This window comes from Lycorma delicatula, chromosome 2, assembly GCF_047948215.1.
Source record: "Lycorma delicatula isolate Av1 chromosome 2, ASM4794821v1, whole genome shotgun sequence".
NCBI classification, from domain to species: domain Eukaryota; kingdom Metazoa; phylum Arthropoda; class Insecta; order Hemiptera; family Fulgoridae; genus Lycorma; species Lycorma delicatula.
In genome coordinates this window covers 163,018,979-163,040,816 of record NC_134456.1, presented here as the reverse complement: position 1 = coordinate 163,040,816, position 21,838 = coordinate 163,018,979, and the positions used below count along the sequence as shown (strand labels likewise).

The following is a 21,838-nucleotide window of genomic DNA, read 5'->3' as shown; positions in this document are numbered from 1 at the left end:
TTTCTTACTGAAGGCTCGTTTAGCTTGTGCTATTCGGCATTTTATATCGCTCCTGCTTCGTCCATCTTTAGTAATTTTACTTCCCAAACAACAAAATTCTTCTACCTCCATAATCTTTTCTCCTCCTATTTTCACATTCAGTGGTCCATCTTTGTTATTTCTACTACATTTCATTACTTTTGTTTTGTTCTTGTTTATTTTCATGCGATAGTTCTTGCGTAGGACTTCATCTATGCCATTCATTGTTTCTTCTAAATCCTTTTTACTCTCGGCTAGAATTACTATATCATCAGCAAATTGTAGCATCCTTATCTTTTCACCTTGTACTGTTACTCCGAATCTAAATTGTTCTTTAACATCATTAACTGCTAGTTCCATGTAAAGATTAAAAAGTAACGGAGATAGGGAACATCCTTGTCGGACTCCCTTTCTTATTAGGGCTTCTTTCTTATGTTCTTCAATTGTTATTGTTGCTGTTTGGTTCCTGTACATGTTAGCAATTGTTCTTCTATCTCTGTATTTGAACGCTAATTTTTTTAAAATGCTGAACATTTTATTCCAATCTACGTTATCGAAAGCCTTTTCTAGGTCTATAAACGCCAAGTATGTTGGTTTGTTTTTCTTTAATCTTCCTTCTATTATTAATCTGAGGCCTAAAATTGCTTCCCTTGTCCCTATACTTTTCCTGAAACCAAATTGGTCTTCTCCTAACACTTCTTCCACTCTCCTCTCAATTCTTCTGTATAAAATTCTAGTTAAGATTTTTGATGCATGACTAGTTAAACTAATTGTTCTATATTCTTCACATTTATCTGCCCCTGCTTTCTTTGGTATCATAACTATAACACATTTTTTGAAGTCTGACGGAAATTCCCCTTTTTCATAAATATTACACACCAGTTTGTATAATCTATCAATCGCTTCCTCACCTGCACTGCGCAGTAATTCTACAGGTATTCCATCAATTCCAGGAGCCTTTCAGCCATTTAGATCTTTTAATGCTCTCTTAAATTCAGATCTCAGTATTGTTTCTCCCATTTCATCCTCCTCAACTTCCTCTTCTTCCTCTATAACACCATTTTCTAATTCATTTCCTCCGTATAACTCTTCAATATATTCCACCCATCTATCGACTTTACCTTTCGTATTATATATTGGTGTACCATCTTTGTTTAACACATTATTAGATTTTAATTTATGTACCCCAAAATTTTCCTTAACTTTCCTGTATGCTCCGTCTATTTTACCAATATTCATTTCTCTTTCCACTTCTGAACACTTTTCTTTAATCCACTCTTCTTTCGCCAGTTTGCACTTCCTATTTATAGCATTTCTTAATTGCCGATAGTTCCTTTTACTTTCTTCATCATAAGCATTCTTATATTTTCTACGTTCATCCATCAGCTGCAATATATCGTCTGAAACCCAAGGTTTTCTACCAGTTCTCTTTATTCCGCCTAAGTTTGCTTCTGCTGATTTAAGAATTTCCTTTTTAACATTCTCCCATTCTTCTTCTACATTTTCTACCTTATCTTTTTTACTCAGACCTCTTGCGATGTCCTCTTCGAAAATCTTCTTTACCTTCTCTTCATCAAGCTTCTCTAAATTCCACCAACTCATCTGACACCTTTTCTTCAGGTTTTTAAACCCCAATCTACATTTCATTATCACCAAATTATGGTCGCTATCAATGTCTGCTCCAGGGTAAGTTTTGCAGTCAACGAGTTGATTTCTAAATCTTTGCTTAACCATGATATAATCTATCTGATACCTTGCAGTATCGCCTGGCTTTTTCCAAGTGTATATTCTTCTATTATGATTTTTAAATTGGGTGTTGGCAATTACTAAATTATACTTCGTGCAAAACTCTATAAGTCGGTCCCCTCTTTCATTCCTTCTGCACAGCCCGTATTCACCCACTATATTTCCTTCCTTGCCTTTTCCAATGCTTACATTCCAATCTCCAACTATTATTAAATTTTCATCTCCTTTTACGTGTTTAATTGCTTCATCAATCTCTTCGTATACACACTCTACCTCATCATCATCATGGGCGCTTGTAGGCATATAAACGTTAACAATCGTTGTCGGTTTAGGTTTTGATTTTATCCTTATTACAATGATTCTATCGCTATGCGTTTTGAAATACTCCACTCTCCTCCCTATCTTCTTGTTCATCACAAAACCTACTCCTGTCTGCCCATTATTTGACACTGAGTTAATTACTCTAAAATCACCTGACCAAAAGTCGCCTTCCTCTTCCCACCGAACCTCACTAATTCCTACTATATCCAGATTCACCCTATCCATTTCCCTTTTTAAATTTTCTAGCCTACCAACCTTTTTTAAGCTTCTAACATTCCACGCTCCGACTCGTAGAATGTTATTTTTTAATTTTCTGGTGACCCCTTCCTTAGTAGTCCCCACCCGGAGATCCGAACGGGGGACTATTTTACCTCCAGAATATTTTACCAAGGAAGGCGCCTCCATTATTGGTATGTGAAAATGCAGAGAGCCACATTTTCTTGGAAAAAAAAGCAGCTGTAGTTTTCCATTGCTTTCAGCTGCGCAGTACTCAGAGGACTGAGTGATGTTGATACGGCCGTTTAAGTCATTGTGACTCCTGCCCCTAACAACTACTGAAAGAGCTGCTGCCCTCTTTCAGGAATCATTCCTTAGTCTGGCTCTCAACAGATACCTCTCCGATATGGTTGCACCTTCGGTCCAGCTACTCTGTATCCCTGAGCACTCAAGCCCCCTCACCAACGGCAAGGTCTCATGATTCATAGAGGAGGTTAATGTAAATAAAAAACAAATTCTTTTTTAGTGATGTCAAAAATCTGTAAAAACAAAATTTGCTATTAAAAACTGCTGTTATAAATTTTTTTTAAAATATTGGAATTACACAACAATTATAAAATAGAAGAAATTATTCAAAAAAATATTATTTCACAGTTGGCAATAAAATAACAACTGATCAATAATGCACAATACTATATTAATATATAAATCATTCTGAAAGGTACATTAGTATAATAATAGGACACTGTGAAATGTGCTGTTGTTAGTGAAGATTTTCTGTGAAGTCTGAATGTGACTGGTTTGCCATTGAAGTAATGCCATTATTATTTACTACACAGAAATATGCTGATATGGTATTCATTTTGGTGTGTAATGTTATTACCAAGCTGCTGTAGTAGAATATAAAATATGTTTTCCAAATTGCAGAAATTCATATCCCAAAACAATTAGTGTGACTTTTTGCAATCTTTGGGAAATAGGTTCACTACCTAGCATTTGTACCGGCTATGAATGATCTATCCAAGATGATATAATTACTGATGAAATTATTATCAATGCAGTTCAGCACAGTCCACGATCAGTACATGATGTCTTCTTAAGCAAATTGCAGTTTTGCATTTGATGGTTTGAGGACACTTAAACGAAGTTTTATCCTTATAAAAAGCCAGTTAAACATCTACATCCAGGAGATGCTCCGCTTTACTTCGAGTTCTGCAACTGGTGGAATACAAACTGACAACTCTACAAATATGTTTTGTTTACTGAGGCAAAGTTTACTTGAGATAGCATCAACAACTTATGCAATGAACATACATGGGCAGAAGTACATCTTAATCAAACAGTGGAAGGCAATTTTCAACACAGATTTAGCATCAATGTATGGTGCAACCTTCTTCACAATCAGCTGTTTGGACTGTTCATATTACCCGGCCACTTATATGCTGAGGTCTATTTGCACTTTCTTCAAGAAAAAGTGCCGCAGCTGCTTGAAGATGTTCCTCTAGCGCTAAGATACAAAGTATACTACCTGCACGATGACGCACCTCCCCAATTCTCTTGTGCTGTCTCCATTCGCTTGGATTGGTCATAGAGGTTTACATTCCAGGCCTCCTAGATTACCTGATTTAACACACATTAGATTTTTGCATTTGAGGACGGTTGAAAGATATTGCATACAAAACAAAAAGACATTCTTGTGAAGAATTAATTATCCACATTATGGATGGGACTGAGCAGCTTAAGATAGCCCTGAACAACTACAAAAAAAGCAACAAAAGCAGTACAGAAGCATACCAACACACAAAAGCATTTTGAAAATGATACGCTCATTTCTGAACATTTATTAACTGGTATGTATAAGGCATTTTGGTCTACTGTATTGTTTCTGAATATAATCTGAATTTCTAACTTTTGTTTGTTTCATTCAACTTACCTTACACCATTTTGTTCAGAATTAAATTCCCTATAAGTTTTGTTTAAACATTTTATGTGTTTATTGCCCATAACAATGTTACTGTACATCAGATATAAAAAAACAACGTTTTTTCTTCCAATTTATTGGGTTCACCCCAGATTTCACAAAAATTATTGCAGATACGATTCTGGGACCTACTTTTTTTTTATTTTTCAGGTCTAAAACCACCATACAAAATCACTAATTCTGCCACTTAATTATCTAAAAATTTCAGTATAACCTCATTTCACTGGGGTAGCTGAAATCTGAATTAAATTTTTCACTAGCCATAATTCACATATATTTATATGACATTTATAGGACATATGAACGTATTACAATATTTTCACAAGTAGAATAGGTTATGAAAGTTCTGGGAGAACTTTGTGATACATTCTGTATATTTATTATGTATAAATTAATATCTACTTATTGCCAACAACACCTTACAAATTTATTACTTAATTTATTTTATTGCTAAAAATACTTTATTTTTAGCATTAACAATAATAAATGAACTACCAAATATAGAAATGTGTGAACAGAAAATTTTTCATCTCTATAAGAAGTATCTTTTAATTCTTCAATAATTAATTTTTCTTTTTACAATTTACATATGTGTATTATTACAGTAATAATACAGGTTGATTACATATTTTAATATTTTGATAGAATATTCAGATCTTCAACGACAGAATTTGGCAAAGTTAGATAATAAATCTAATCCTACTCAGTGGATTAGGAACCTAGCTGTGTGTGTCAGGGTTGTTCCTGAGAGTTGCAGCTAGAGGAAAACCACTAGTATATAATAGTTGTGAATAAGAAACTATCCAAATAAACAATCATAAATAGTCACTAAATAAATGTTGATTCTGAATCAGTAAGAGTAAAAAGTGAAGAAAGGCTTGCTCTCATTCAGAAAGAAATGAGTCGAGGATGTTATTTGTCTCAATTTCGTTTCAACTACTATAATAAAAGATATATTGAATTGAAGGTTAAATTTGAGTCTGAAGTAACTGTTCAGGGAGAAAGGATAAAAAGTGATTCACTGATGGGACTTTTTTATTTCAAAAACCAAAAATTGGTTTAAAAAATTCTGATGGCATGAATTCATGCTATAAGTTATCAATTTAAAAATAAACCGAGTAAAACAAAGATTATGAACTGGGACAGAAAGACAATAGTGAGGAATTAAATATTAAGATTTTATGCCCCCATGCCTAATGTAGTGTGGGATAATCTGAAATGTACCAGAAGTCAATTTTATAAACATACAGGAAGGGGATTAAGATAGATTTTACATTTGTTCTTAAAACTTAACAGATCTTACATCCAATCTTTGTGGATGATGAAAAAAAGATCTAAATTGAAATGTATCAAAGGATATGTTTTTCTTAATTGGCAAGTTCTGTATACATATTGATATTACTGTACTTACTGGTTAATTTATTATTATTATCGATAATACTTTATAATATAGAAACTAATATATTTTAATTGTTTAAAAAATGTAATTAAATATGACTGCATTAAAACCATTAAAATAAGAAATTTCATCTTGGGTATTCTGTTTAGAATTCAATTTGTTAAATTTTATTAGTTTAATAGAAAACAACTTAAGATGCTCATCATAAAAATTCTTTTATAATTTCTCACTTCTAAGCCCATGAATATGAAAGGAAAAAACATAAAAGCAACCAAGACTATCAAAACTAACTAGGAACCAAACAGAACTACTAACTTTCAAGGCAAATAAGAAAAACCTTTTTCTGCATCCTTATAAAACAAATTTCATTCAAATGCTTCTATCTGCTTTAAAAATAACCAAACATTTAAAACTTTTAGGGTTTGAGCTGATACATAATGTTCTGTTGAAATACATAACGATAATACTTCCAACCGATCATTACTGGTCATTTTGACAAAAATGCATCTCAGTTATTCTGCATTCTATTTTAAAAACTTCAAGCAGAAATAATAAGTAATCAAAATCTATAGTATTAAATTTGAAACATTTATATTTCAAATTGTCTCTGCCACAACATTTGATATATTAAATAGAATTTCTGTATTATTATTAAAAACAATAAAGTTTTACTATTTCTTTAGGATGACAAAATCAAAACAATGAGGCAATACCCACCCACACTAATACTTCTCTTTCCTCTAGCAAAGTTAATTTGACTGTAATAAAGGTAAATCTAATTAAATTATAAAGTACACAACTGTAACATTGTGTTATATAACTTATAAAGCATCTCTGTTATATGTATAACAGAGATGTTACATATTAAAATTAGTTTAAAAAAAATAAATTATTTATGATTTTCATCAAAATTAATCTTACTAAATATATGAAAAATTAAGATTATAGTAAACAGACCATTCCACGATGCCTCCAATCTTGACTACCTCCCATTTCATGACACTTTGATAATTTTGGCTGACGATCACCAGCATCAAGACATAACAATCTAGCTAACACAAACTCACTCTTATCTGTCTCATACCACATCTAAAACAAAGCAGTGATAATATTAATTAAATACTAAAAAAAACAATAAACAATTTTAAATAAATAAAAATATAGGTTTTACGCAACTGCTAATTTCAGCAGTCATTTTAAATTGAGCTGCTAATTTCAGTTCATTTATTTGCCCTGAATTAATTTGATGGAATTCGAATTAACTTAAATTAAATTTATAAGTATACTACTAGACTAACAGAGAAAAGCAGTTTATTTTTCTCAAAACCCAATCATTGACAACAAATTCTAAAAACAGTGCTAAGCATTTCTTACTTTAGCTGTAAAAAATGAGAAAGTGCAATTCAAACAAATAAAATATGATCTACACGTTATGGTATAACAGGTTTTAGGTGAACGGATTACTCTATTCAATCAACATTTTCAAAATCCTCTCCAAAACATATTTTTTTTAAAATGATTTAAGTTTTTGACTAACAGCAAACATATTTGCCATTTCTTTGTGTATGAGTTATTATTTTTAAGAATAAAAATCCCGCATTATACTGAATGTAGTAGTTATCCGTTTTTTCTGTTCACAAACTACACTTATCAGAATCAAACCCAAAATTAAAGTCAAATGTGATGATTGGTGCCAACTTGTGTCGTCATTGGACAATGAAATTATTTCATGATGCTTGTTATTTTTTGGTCCTTGTACAAAAACACACAAATTTTTTGGAAATTATGTTGTGGTATGAGAATCAGTACTGATGTTGCTAGCTACAATGCAAACCAGCATGTCAGTGAGCATTTCATGAATTAGTATGATTTTGTTTTAAGTACAAGCACTATGATACGAAAACCACAGGATGGAAATACTTTCACAATTTATCTGTTCTTCACAATAAACAATTAAGGGAAATGTAAGAATCCATAGGGTATGCCACTAAGTTGAAATAGTAACGAACTAAAAATGCTTAAACAACCATTGGAGATGAGGCTTTAGTATAAACCTCTGGCGCATAAAAGAAATAAACGATCAAGGTTTCCATTCATGGCAGGTCAGGTGACTGCATCGCCCGATGGCTGTTATACACATGGAGTTTTTCCTGATATGAGAAGTATGCAGGTAGTTAGGTGGAGTTCCCCCAATCACCGTATTATACAGTTTCTTTCTTGACATTGTGCTTTTCAAGACAGGTTGGTCAGATTGGGTTTAATTAACTAGGCTTGTGTCCAAAGAGTAGGGCCATTGATGATGTGTGCCATATATATCTGGCCCAGGTATGAAGTTGTATGTGTACCAAAGTAGCTAAAAAGCCTGCAAGGATCAATTGTGGTTTTCATCTGTAATTTAATTGGAAAACCGTAAAAGAATGAAACATAGTTGCTGGCTTCCTTAGATTCTTAGCCCTGTGAGGGATGGCTGAGGATAGCAACCTCTAGAGAGATGGCTAGGGACCAGCCTGGGTGCTTACTTTGCCAAGATAGGCATTTTGGTATCAAGCCCTGGTTGGCTTAGATATTCACTGTTAGGATGAGATGGATGTGTGGAGAACTCTGTTATAGAGCTGCAGCGTAGCAGGGTGTAGGCATTGACCTCACTCCTGAAAGCAAACCAGAGAGAGAGAGAGAGAGAGAGAGAGAGAGAGAGAGAGAGATAGGGTATGTTTTCATTAGAGGCTTATTAAATTTATGATTTGTTTCTTGATTTTTAAGTAAATCAAGAGGACTTTGAGTAAATTGAATTGTAGGACATAATTGTCATTGTTGGGATCATCACTTGTTTTGTTGGTATGAAGTTAGTGTATTTTTGGTATTTATAGACTCAATCAAGTAATGATCTGAGTGCATAGTCTAATTGAAGTTAGATATAGGAAGAGTCATTGAGTAAAACCTTCGGTGTCAGAGAAAGGCGCGGGGGTTGTGTTTCTGTGAATTAGTTAATTTGATAGTTGAGGGTTGTACGTTATGGTAGGTAGTCATGGTTGGAAAATGCCATATGAAGGCAATACTAGGTTATGTAAATACACTGCCTAATGTCTGCTGAGACATTTGCATCAGTGGCATCCTGACAGAGACCAAACAGATGACTGTGTTAAGTTTTCAAGTTTAGAGGGTCTAAACGACATCCTTTGGTAAAGACCATCAGGCTAGGAACGGAGGGGGTGGTGTGGTGATCAGGATTGCCATAAGGCGAGTGTCTTCTCCATACGATGGAAGGGGGGTCAGGATGAGGCTTTAGTGTTACATGCATATGTATAACTGCTACAAGAGAATTGAAAAATGACAGCATGTTGTTTGACATTGAAAATTAGAGATGTCCTTAAATGTGATGACTGCCTGAAACACTCACTGAAATTCAAAAGTTAATCCCTCAAAACTACTGCAACAAATAGATACTCCCAAAGACAATGCCAGTATAAAAGTAAATGTAAATTGACTTTTAGTATCTTTGTAAATGTAAATTGACTTTTAATTAGGTCCTTTGTTATTTCTTCTGAACATAAAAGAATGGGACAAAGAAGGAGACTGCAAAACAATGAACTTCTTCTAAAAATGTACAAAAAGCTAAAAGTAAAAGTTTAAAGAGCTTCTAAGATGACAGTGAAAAGTGGAAAAGACTACAGAACTTCAATACCTTTTTGGTAGCACTTCGTTCATAATACTATGTGTAGAATCCTATCACATTTTTACTTATTCATTTTCCCTTTACCAATGAATACAGTGAAATTTAGAAAAATTGATAAAAATAAAACATTTCAACTGTTTGAAATAAATTATATCATTTCAAGTTTAATATTTTTTTCTTTTTTACATTTATTAATGTAACTGTTTACACAACTAATATTTAAAAATACACACATTAAATAATAAACCTGAAAACTAGCTTGAAATATAGCAATGCAATTGCTCCAGCAAATGCCAACCTTTCTGACAAGGTATTTACATCCTTTTCTTTCCTCATTGTTAAAATTTCAGGCTGTGATTTATCACTTACCATAAAATTAATTTTCTATCCCATTATAAAAAAATGAAGTAACTGGATGTTAGGATGCATATGGGATAAACCTCTTCATCAGTTCCACTTGTTACGAACTGTAATCTCATATATAATTTGAATTTGAAATTACAATAAATGAAATTTATTGAAAACAATGAATTTAAAATTTATATGAAAAACTTAGGATATAACAACTTAAGAATGAAAAAGAATAAGTATCATAGTTTCTAAATTAGTAATTGTTACAGATTTGATATTAAAATAATACCTGATTTTTAGTTCTAAGACAAGATTTTAATATTAGTAATGATCCTTTTGTTTTTATATCCATCTCTGGTGCCACACACAAACTTGTGTTTGTTAGTTTTATCTGTAATGATACAAAAATAAATTAATAAATAACAATCAGAAAATATATTAAAAATATTTTCCTGTAAATTAACAAGATTCCCAGGACTAGTATGTATGGAATAATTGTCTCTGTGCTGATGTTTGCTACCATAAATACATTTTTATTCTGATCAGCAAATAATAATACATAATAGAGTTCACCTTAAGAATGGGAAGATATGCTACTCCATAAATAAAAAATGGAGCTTCCCCAGAATATACAATTAACTGCAAAATAAAAAATAGATGTAATTTTGAATCCATATTAAAACATAAACACATGAAAATATACATCAACATGTTAAGTACAGGAAATAGCTACAAAATAATTCTAAATTCAATTTAACAGTCACATAGAAATCCTTTCTTAATACTAAAGTTTTCTTTCTTTGCGATTTAGCAACTTTTTTACTCACCTCATCACTTCTACAAACATAATTTGTAGAGGTGGTTAAAATTATCAATCTATAAAAATATTGTCAAGTCTACACTGCCTAATATAAAAGGCAAAAAAACAGGTATAAAGTCGAAAAAAATGCATTAAACAACTTTTAAGAAAAACTGATTACCTGGAACTCAGTGATATAATTACGTTTTCTTAAATGCCAAGGCTGGAAAGGTTGTTTTTCCTTATCTTTCCATTTTTCTTTCAGCAAATATCCTTCATCACCAGGTAATGTAAGTTCTGGATAAATATTGTTTAAATACCAAGAAAATTTGTTACATTTTAGTCTCTCTCGTAACTTAATTCTATCACTTATATCACCATAGTTTACATTAGCTGCATCAGGACGTTGCTTAAAAAAATGTTCCTACAACATAAAGAAATCTAAATAAATATTAATTTTTTTGAACATGCAAAAATATTATTGAAACATCAAAACAAATTTTTGTTTTTTTTTATACGTTATAATAAAATTTTAATTACCAATATTATTAAAAAGTAAATATAAGAATTTACTTTAGTGTTATGACCTGAGACATGTTTTATAAGTATTTTAATAAAAACGATTAATTTATATATCCACTCATTTCTAAAATAGCAGACTAATAATAGTTTCTTAAGAATAGATAGTACTGTAGGATATGAAAAATGCTAAGCCTGATCAGGATTTGAACCCAAAATCTTCCTGAATGAGAACATATTTTTACATGTATGAACCAAATCATAGATGTGTTTATGAAGCATTAAGAAACACATACATTTCAAAGATTAAATTAAAAAAGGTATGCGGACATATTGCTGTGGTTTACTGCCTGGAGGCCTCATAAGCTGCAACACACTCAAATTCATATACAGCACGGTATAGTTGCTTTTGTTATGTAGTGTACGTAGCGTAGCAAAATTAGCTGTGAGTCTGCTGTAAATGTATACTGCAATAGACTCAAGATAAAACCTTAAAGTGCTTCACTAGACTTTCAGTTGATAAGCTCAAACCTGTAGCAATAAATATAGCTCTTGAGTAGTAATTGTTACAGAAGCTGTCAATAATATTAGTTGAAGATTAACACCAAGGTCTAGTAATCTACTGCCAATAGTGAAATCATGGCTTAAAAACACTTTTTTGGTCAGATTCAGTGTTTTTGTAATAAAAATTTATTTATCATAATAACTATATATATATACACATAATCATATATAAATATATTAATAATTTTTGAATATTCAAATAATTAATTAATATATTGACCGATGTGTTAATAAAATCTAATATTATATGAAATATAAACCACCAAAATACAATAATTAAATAAGTTAAACCTACCATATTAATTTCCAATAACTATTTTTCACAGTACCCCACATCTTCATTGCTATTAAATTCTATACTTTTTACATTAAAAATATACATTGTTTTAATTGTTTGTTATTTTACTCAAAATTGTGGTTTATATTTTCAAATTTTGAATAATATTACGAGCGTACATGTAAATTTTACTATCTAGTACTGAAATGATTTAATCTTTAAAACGTAGTATTTTCCTTTGTTCTAAGGTCATTATTTCTCAATTATATTAATTTTTTATCATTATTACAAATCTCTAAATTATTTTTGCAATCTGTAATACTATATTTGCATTCTAACAGATGGTCAGCTACATTAGATATACCTCTTTTTTATTTTTGTATTTTTGCTATATAATGTTCTGTAAATATTTTTTTTAAATGATCTATTGGTTTAACCAATAAAAATATTATTATACATTGTTTGTATTTAATTTTGTGTATTCCTCTTAATTCCTCTCTATTAACTTTTATTATTATTTTTTAAATATTTTATAATGTGATTATTTAGTTTATATAGTTTTTTATATTTATTTTTATCATATGTGTTAATTTTTTCTATTATTTTATTTGTGTAACTGTATTTTAGATATAAGCTATTATTAATCTTTATTAGAAAATTTTTGGAAATTAATATAGTAAGTTTATCTTATCTAATCTTTTGGTGGTTTTTATTTCATATAATATTAAATATATTAATATACAAAGTGTGATAAAAAAATAATGAAAATTTTAATTTTTATAAAAAAAAAATATACTTATTTCTATATCGATATTGTCCCCCCTTCAAAACAGTCCCCCAGATATGTGACACACTTGTTAGCATTTCTTCTAATCCTTAAAATCATTTGTGGAAAGCATTCTCTGGTCTTTAATTCACTCAATGATGTTTTCTTTATTTCATCTAACTTATTTGTCACAAACATTGTTTTTTCAAGGTATAATGATTGGATAATAAGGAGGCTACATCAGTATGGTGTTATTTTTTGCTAAAAAATCACGAATTAGTAGTGAAGTATGAGCAGGTGTGTTATCGTGGTGTAAAATTCAAGAATTGTTAGCCCTCATCTGTGATTGTTTTCTGTGGATTGCCGTTTTTCTTTTGTGTAGTAAATCTTATTACATTTTTTCTGAATACTAAAGCATTTTCTTCAATTTTATGTCACATGTTACAATCAAAGACAGATATTATGAAATCGCCTGTTTCTATTTTAAACAGCTGACATATCACTGCAGAGTATAATCCAATTAGTCTGATGACAGGATTGGATAGAGCAGGTTTCACAACAGTTACGGTCTAAGTATCCAGTGCAATCATATCAAATACTGAAAAATATTAAACTTATTTAACTATATTTTTACTGTACTAAAAATAAAAAATAAATATATTAATGTGCATGATGCGTAACATAATTAATTACCTTGAATTCATCCATCCACACATGAGCAACACGTAAAGAATTTCTTGTCATAGTATCTTCACCATCAGGAGCAGTATAAGGTCTTCGTTTTCTAAACACATGACCTATACGTGAACATGGTATTATTTCTAAAGATCCACCACACATCCATATCTGTAAAATAAATATGAAGAGAGAATTGTAAATTAAAATGATACTACTAAAATATTAACTGGATGCCTGGCATACCAATTCACTATGTGAGGCTGTAGCATCTCATTTTGGCTGGTCTTCCGTCCTTTATTAACATTTTTCTAAGATTTCCTATATTTTGATTTTATTTCGATATTTTAAACTTCAGTTAAGAAGAAGGGCAATGCTTTTTCTTAAATAAAAATATATCATATTACTTGGTCTCATTTATTTAACAACACACATGAATAACACATTTCTGCATATAGTTTTACACCTTATCACAGTGTTTCTTAATCTGTGGAACCCCACTTCCCCCCAGGACTGTGAAAACACTAAATGGGGAGTGCGAGCATATCAAAAAGAAAATATTATTAAAAAAATTTATTAATTTACCGAAAGAAAAGCAAAACAAAATACATTCTGACATAATAAATTACACATTTACAATGATATAATACACATATAAATAGGATTGTATGAGTACTGCATAATGTATTTGATAACTAACTTATCAATATTAAATTGAAAACAAGTTTATTAATTATTAGTAACTCCCTTGGACCTGTCTTGCAGAGCAAAGTTTTTCGAAGGAAGGATTAATATGAGAAATAGACACTCTGGGTTCTTTTTCTATATTTAGCTGAGATCTGTATTTTGTCTTTAAAGCAGCCACCTCAGAAAATCTGACTTTACAAAGGTAGGTTGTTGAAAATGGTATAGCATACGAAATGCTCGTTTTTCAGCGCAGAAATCTCATCATCTACTCCTGTCCAAAATTCAAAGAGTGATTTATTAATTAACTGTCTCTTGCTGCTGACAACTTGCTACCAAGTTGTTGTCAGCATGAAAATATTTTTAAAATTCTTTGCTAAATGTATTTCAATGGCTACAAAAACAATTTTCACATGTTGTTCTTCAACCTTATAAGTTTTAACACGTTTGCAAACATTTCTAGGTTTTTTGCTTTAAATTTCTGCTCCATTATTCCAATTTTCTATAAAAAGCATTAACTTTATCACTTGTATCCAACATAAGAGTATTTTCTTCCTGGAATTGAAGATTAAAGGTATTTAATTTCTCAAATATGTCAACCAAGTAGCTCAATTCCATCATAAATAAACCATCTCAAAATTTCTCAGCTTCAGGTCGGTTTTCCTGTTGTAGAGAAATGACGATTTCATCTCTTAATTCATAAACAAATAAAAATTTCCCATGTGATAACCATCTTCCCTCACAATAAAATAGTAACGCTGAATGTACTGCACCCATGTCTTTACAAATGCAGAAAAGATTCTTGATTATGAAAGAAAGTTAAACTTATTTTCTTCACAAAGTATTTTTAAAAAATGATGTTTGCTTTTCATGATTTTAATTTTAATTCAAAGAATTCTAAGGGTTTGTCAATGTACTCACTATGAAGCGTTTTCAAATGTCTCTTAAGTTTACTAGGTTTCATATGTTATCTGCTGCCAAAACTTTTCAGCAAATGTCACACAGGGGCCTTTCTTCTCTTCTTCATTTACACTTTAGTACTCATAAATCCAAAATTTAAGTATTCTTGAGAATATTTTCTTGCTTTTATTTTTGGAATCACATTTGTCTGTGCACTTATTGTGCTTCACTATTGTCTAATGCTCACTTACGTCCACTTAAAAATTTATTTATGAATCTACTGCCATGGAAATTAATACCATGAATTGAAAATTGTAGTTAACACGCAAATTACAACATACATATTCAAAATACATTCGACAGCGACAGAAGGATCGACTTGACTGAGACTGGTTGGAATTCAATGAGGTGCAGCATTTATACACACTTGTGCAGATGTTCCAGAATGTTTGAGACAAATCAAAACTTCTTGCGAAGCCGTAAGAATGTCTGATGTGGTGGACACAGGACAGAGAGCACTAGAGAGGCATCAATTCTTGATTTATCAATGCAGTGGATCGATGTTGCCAAATATCAATAAATCTTCTTCTTGGTAATTTGTAAGGTTTATAATTAAGGTTGTAGTGTAGCTTTAGTATCAAAATACATTATTATTGTATACATTGTTATTGTATGAGAGGGGGGCACGATGAAAATTGGATCACAAATACTGAAGAGTTGGGGCCTTATCACTATCAAACTGCATTTAATTCAATTTAAGATTTTATTCAATCTTTGTTTAACTTTTTCAAATTTTCTAATGTAAATATCTCATTTGTTTTTTTTTTTCAAAATGAAAAACACTTTTATATTATCATTGCTAAGATATATTTGTTCTACAAAAACTGGATAGTTAAAAATTAATTAAAATTTCTAAAAACCCTGACATGCAAAGTAAAAAGCCTGTAACGCATGTTAGAAGCGAAATAACACAAAGATATATCACATTTTTTACCTCAAAAAAAAATCTCAATGTTGGTGAGCCAATCTTCATTGTTTTAAGAATTCTCTTGAGATTAACTTGTTATTTTTCATTATTCATTATGTTAAGCTTTAATCCATTTCAAATTTTGTAGTATGATAAAGAAAAATGTTTTAACTAGGTAAACAAGATCATTTTATTTCCATATCAATATTTAGATCATTATAAGAGGCATCAAAGAGTTAACCAATAATCTGACTTTTTGAATTTTTGATAAGGATTAAATTTTATCTTACTATTATTATTATAATAATATTTTATCCTTGTCCACCATCATCAGCATGTTACATTATCCAAAAAGTAAATTTTTCTAGATGTTCAGTAATTTTATTTCTCCTGTTTCCCATAATTAAAACAATTCAGTTTTTTGTTTCAAATATGATTTAATATGCAATATTTTCAAAGATCCTACAATTTACTGAGTCTTTATCCACCTCATATCCCAGCCACCAGGCAAGAAGTTCGGTAGGAACACCAGCAGCTAGATTAAAAATGTTGAGATAAGTTATATATACTCATGGTTTAATAAAAAAAAATCAGCAGGTAATATCAGTTAATCACTAATATCACTAAAGACAGTTGCAAAGATGACTAAAAACATTTTAAGTAAATTTGGTTTGGTTTGTCAGTAAAGAAGTTTATGTTGTTAAATTTATTATCACCTCCAACCATAATGGGGGGAAAAAAATAGATTTTGAGAGTATTTCTTTTTAGTTACTATGTAAAATACTATAAGAAAAATCTAACTGTCAAACAACAAAGATTTAAGAATTACAAAGAAACTCCCCAAAAACATTTGAAATAATGCAGCATTTTATGACTGATAAGCATAAATTATAAAAGAATCAGAAAGGAAAGGAAAATAACTTTTCATGTAGTGTTAAAAGAAAATGATGAAAATCAGAAAGGATTAATAAAAGTGAAGTTAGTGATAAGATTTTTCTAAGTGAAGAACTAGTTCATATAAGAGTCAGTAAATTACAAAGTTGGAAATGAAAGGAAAGAAAAAAGGAAAAACTGTAAGAGAAGATAAAAATTAGAAAACATGAATCAGGCAAATCAGAAAATTAGATTTAGCAAGTGTGTCCAAGGTTAAAAGCTATATTAGTAATAAAAAATTTTAGTTAATGGTAAGACTTGGTCAATTTATTAATAAAAACCTTTACAATGAAAAAACTCTTTTTAAAGTTATTTTGGTAATTATTCTTAACTCACTCTTTATACTGTATCTGTAGTTCAATATTTTCTGTACATAATATTACTATTTCAATACAATATTGTGCATATAAATGTAAATTACATTTACTACTCAACCATTAATAGATTCAGTCACAATAAATAGAATAGGAGCATTAGATTCAAAACATGAATATAGGGGAAAAATTTCTCTGTTGATCAGACTACGTTGAAAAGATCCCTAAGCATGTCTCAATTAACATTCTATATGTCAAGAGCCTCACCACTGTTCCACCTCATTACCAATTTTGAGATATCTAGGTGAATCTAGTAAAATGACTCGCTCTATATCATTGTAAACATTGTAGTCCTGTTTTATGATTGTAAGTAGTTAAATATTGAATTTATCAAAAAATATTTCAAATGTAAGTTGTAGAATGGAAAATCTTACACAAAAAGCCTCTAGTAACATTTTAATAAGTTCATAAATAAATGTGAGAATGATGTGTAACATCAAAAACAAAAAAAACCCTGCTTTTTATCTTATACAATTACATTTTTTGAAAATTTTTAAAAACTAATGAAATTAAAGGTTAACACTCAATAAAGTAAATATCTCTGGATAACTTTATCAAGTTTAAAATAAAAATCTGTTTTTGTTAACTTTTAACAAACATGTATTTATATTGCTATTTTCACTCTCTGGTGGGCACTGATGCATTTTACAAACATTATGCTCACAAAACTCAGTGAAAAATTAAAATTTTATATAAAACTCATATTATCATCTAACAATAAATATTTTCCCTAATTTGCTGTTGTTTAATATTTAATTTCATAAAATTTTAGTAAGAATGGTTTTTTGTACTTAGTGAAAATCTAAAAATATGTTTTCTGAAATATGATTTTAAAATTTCTAATATTTAAAGCATGCCAATGTATTTTGCTACATTATTTATTACATTCATAAATAATCACTTAAGAATATATTCACATGCTTTTTTATTTTTTGAATTTGGTTTCTATTAGGTCTTTGATAAACAAATTTGAAAATACTGACAAATACCTGACCTTTATTCATATGTTTATTCCTAATGTAGCAAATTGTTTTAAATTTACTGAAAGTTATTCCTTTAGGTATCAATTATCAATGACATTTTGATTTTTTGCTTTATCTATGTCATAGATCAAAAGTTATAGGCATTTGCTTATCATGCACACGTGTTGAAATGGTGCTACCAGCTATCTCATATATCTCTGCGTAGGCAGTATATAGAACACTACTGTTTCTTGTGTAAGCTTGTTTATTTATAATCTGATAGTAATGTGTCCATATACTTAATGCAGAATTTTTCTCTCTATATTTTTTACAATTATGATTTTTTCTGTAAAATCAACATTTAACGACCTACAGCCAAAATAGTGAAAAAAACATTGTTTTTAAATTTTATTTTGTTTATAACAAATGTTGGAATGGTAGTGGGGCTCTCGACTATTAGTATGTTAATTGAGGCATGCTTAGGGACCTTTTCCAATTGGTCTGATCAAAAGGAAAAACATTTTCCTATATTCATGTGTTGAATCTAATGCTCCTACTCTAAAATATGAGTAGTTGGCACACAAATAAATAATAAACATAACATTTTAAATATAAAAATCGGATACTAAGCAATGATAATTACATAACAAATGAATATCTTTATATCATCTAAAGTACACAATTTAATTATACATTTAACATTTTTTATGTGGAAAATTTTACAATAGAATTATTAGAACTACCTCTATAAAAAAAATCAGTTCAACTGTAAAAGAATAAACAAGCAACTCATTTAGCATTAATGTACCTAGATTAAAATATGTTTTTTATTAGATTTACTATTTACAAGCCAGTAATAATAAATTAAATACAAGGCGTCTGGGCTAAAGGTATCGAAAGGAAATGGCCTATGTAATCTTTGTAATCTCTTAAACGTAGGCTCAATTGACAGGAAATATCTCCAAGATTTCTTTTGCTTACTCTCAAGATTAGCAGAATATACATGCACAGACAAGCTGACTCACAATCTAATTGTAATCATTCGAGATGTGGACTGCACAACAGAAAGTTCAGTATGTGCTTTGGTTAGCAGAATTTCAATCAGTTACGTGTGTTCAATGGCACATATATATATATATATATGTGACTGTGGATCTTGTACACAATGCATTCACTGCCAATCATGGAAAGTCAATCAGCCAGGCTAGAACTGTAAATTCCTTGCCCCATTGCTAACAACACTGTTTATAAGCAGCTCCATATGCAAGCATACAAGTTACAACTCTATTACATTAAACCAAACGACTGCCACCTATGACATCAGTTTCAGCAGAGGTAATGCATTGTGTCGCAAACAATCCTAATTTTCTTGAAACGTTGTCACTTAGTGATGAGGCAAATATTTATACATGTGAGAAAGTTAACAAACATCATTATTGAATTTGGGATACTGATAATTCCTATACAGTAATCAAAAATGAAGGGGACAGACCAAAAATCAATGTCTTTTTAGAACTGTACAAAAATGGCATCATTGGTCTGTTTTTTTTTTCATGGAGCCCTCTGCGACAGGACACATATACCTCAACACGCTTGAGAACTTTGCTATTCCTCAGATTCTTCCATGCTTCAGTTCCACACTTTCATCGAGATGTTATAATGTTATTGAACAACACTTTCCCTAGATGTTGGATTGGACAAGGATATCAAATGCATAGCCACCTAAATATCCAGATATCACTCCTTTGGATATTTTTGATTGAGGATTTATTACAAATTGTGTGTACCAAAGAAAATTTTGAGGTTTGGACGATTAAAATCAAAAAATTATTGAAGCTGCTGGTCTAATAATGCTGCACATGCTCCAAGACATCTGGAAAGAGTTAAATTATCATCTAGACATCTACCAAGCTACAAACAATGCACACATTGAACTTGACTAACCTACATTAAAATCTGGTGTGTTGCTGTGTTTATTTTTTTAAAAAAATTATTAAATTATATTAACTGGTTCTCTTAATATAAGCTGTTATTTTTGAATACCTTTAGCTCAAACACCTTGTATATTTTGATACTATTACTGCAAAACAGGGGGAAAAATTCACTGTATTACAAAAACAGGATTGCTATTTATTTCATATTTTTGCACATTTAAGTGACAGATAAATTTGTAAATAATTTTTTAATCCTACATTTTGATAATTAATTAACTTACTATTATATGAAACTCACTCTGAATGATATTTCAAGATTTTCACCACCCCATATATTCATTCCAGGATCATACTTTCCAAGTTCATTGAAGTAATTTCTTTCAATGGCAAATAAACCACCAGCCATTGTTGGTGACCTATCAGTAACAAAAAGTTAATTCTAATAAATAAAAAAATACTATAAAGGGTAACTGATAGATAGTGTTTTTATTTTTCTATAAGTACAGGGTGTCCCATATAAAACGCAACCCAACCTTATATTGGTAGGTATTGAAATAATAAAAAGGCATGTGTAAATGTAAATGTAATTTTTATTATTACCATCCATTACCTTAGATTTAGAGTAAATGTTGGAAGTGGTCGCCATCTTCTTGAATTCAAGCTTCAATTCTTTTTACAGCGTTTCTTGCAACTTTTTTCAAAGTTTGTGGCTGGATATTTAATACAGCTTGTTCAATATTGGCAATCGTTCAAGTGTTCGTGGTTTGTTTTTCTTTGAGCTTTTTCTTTGAGGTAACCCCATAGAAAAAAATCCGCCACAGTCAAATCTGGAGATCTTGGTGGCCACAAGCCTCGACCGATAACACGATTACCAAAGAATTCCTCAACGAAATCAGAAGTTGAACCTGCGTAGTGCGATGTCGCACCGTCATGTTGTAGCCAGCAGTGTCTGTCTTCCTCTTTCAAGAGTGCGATGAACTGAAATAAAATATCCTGATATCATTCTGCATTAATGGTGTACTCGAAAAAAATAGGACCGATTATTTTGTGCTGAAAATTCTACTGTTTTGGCTGTTTACGTAGCCATCCAAATGAAACCGTACTTCATCTGTGAAAAATAACGAATCCATAACATTAATTCCCTCACGCAGAAATCGACGGAACTACTGACAATATTGTAGCCGTTTTTGTTTGTCGGGCTCAAGAAGTTGATGAACCGTTTGAATGCGATAAGGTCGTAATTGTAATTGTTTGGTCGCCTGATGAACAGTTGATTTAGACAAATTAATTTCAGCAGACAAACGTCTGATCGATTTATTTGGCGAGGCGAGTAATCGATCTTTGATTTCAGTGACTGTATCTGTATTCAACACTGATGCAGATCTTTTGTGTTCCTTGTTATTAACAGAACCAGTCTCTCTAAATTTTGCAACTAACCTTAAATACTGATGTTTTGTTAAGAGCTGGTTTATCTGGGTGCTTATGGCAAAACAAATCTTGCACTGCAACCACTGATTTCGTACTGAAGTACAACTCAACAATGAAAACACGTTCATCTAGCGAAAACACCATCTTGTCTCTAGCAATACACTAAACGTTATGATTGCATTGTTGTTACTATCGGTAGTGTTCTACTGCATCGCCGCGATGTTCAGATGTTGGACGAGTCCATTTCAGTAACAAGTAAGGGAGTAAGCTTGACTTTTGAAATTTCATGGATGAGTGATTGATGGGTTGCGCTTTATATGGGACACTCTGTGTAAGAGAACAATAAAAAAA

At 30.7% G+C, this 21,838-nt stretch overlaps 1 protein-coding gene across 3 annotated transcripts in view; it reads right to left on the bottom strand.

The window, feature by feature from the left end:
• Nucleotides 1-21,838, bottom strand: part of LOC142319380 (polypeptide N-acetylgalactosaminyltransferase 35A-like) — a 51,265-nt gene that overhangs the window by 5,098 nt on the left and 24,329 nt on the right. For all 3 annotated transcript variants that reach the window (XM_075356607.1, XM_075356605.1, XM_075356604.1), the window contains exons 7-11: nucleotides 20,358-20,475; nucleotides 13,324-13,476; nucleotides 10,686-10,928; nucleotides 9,995-10,096; nucleotides 6,639-6,770 (exon numbers count right to left, since the gene is read on the bottom strand). In XM_075356607.1, coding sequence (XP_075212722.1) covers nucleotides 6,639-6,770; nucleotides 9,995-10,096; nucleotides 10,686-10,928; nucleotides 13,324-13,476; nucleotides 20,358-20,475 — 748 coding nt within the window. The remainder of the gene's footprint in view (nucleotides 1-6,638; nucleotides 6,771-9,994; nucleotides 10,097-10,685; nucleotides 10,929-13,323; nucleotides 13,477-20,357; nucleotides 20,476-21,838) is intronic.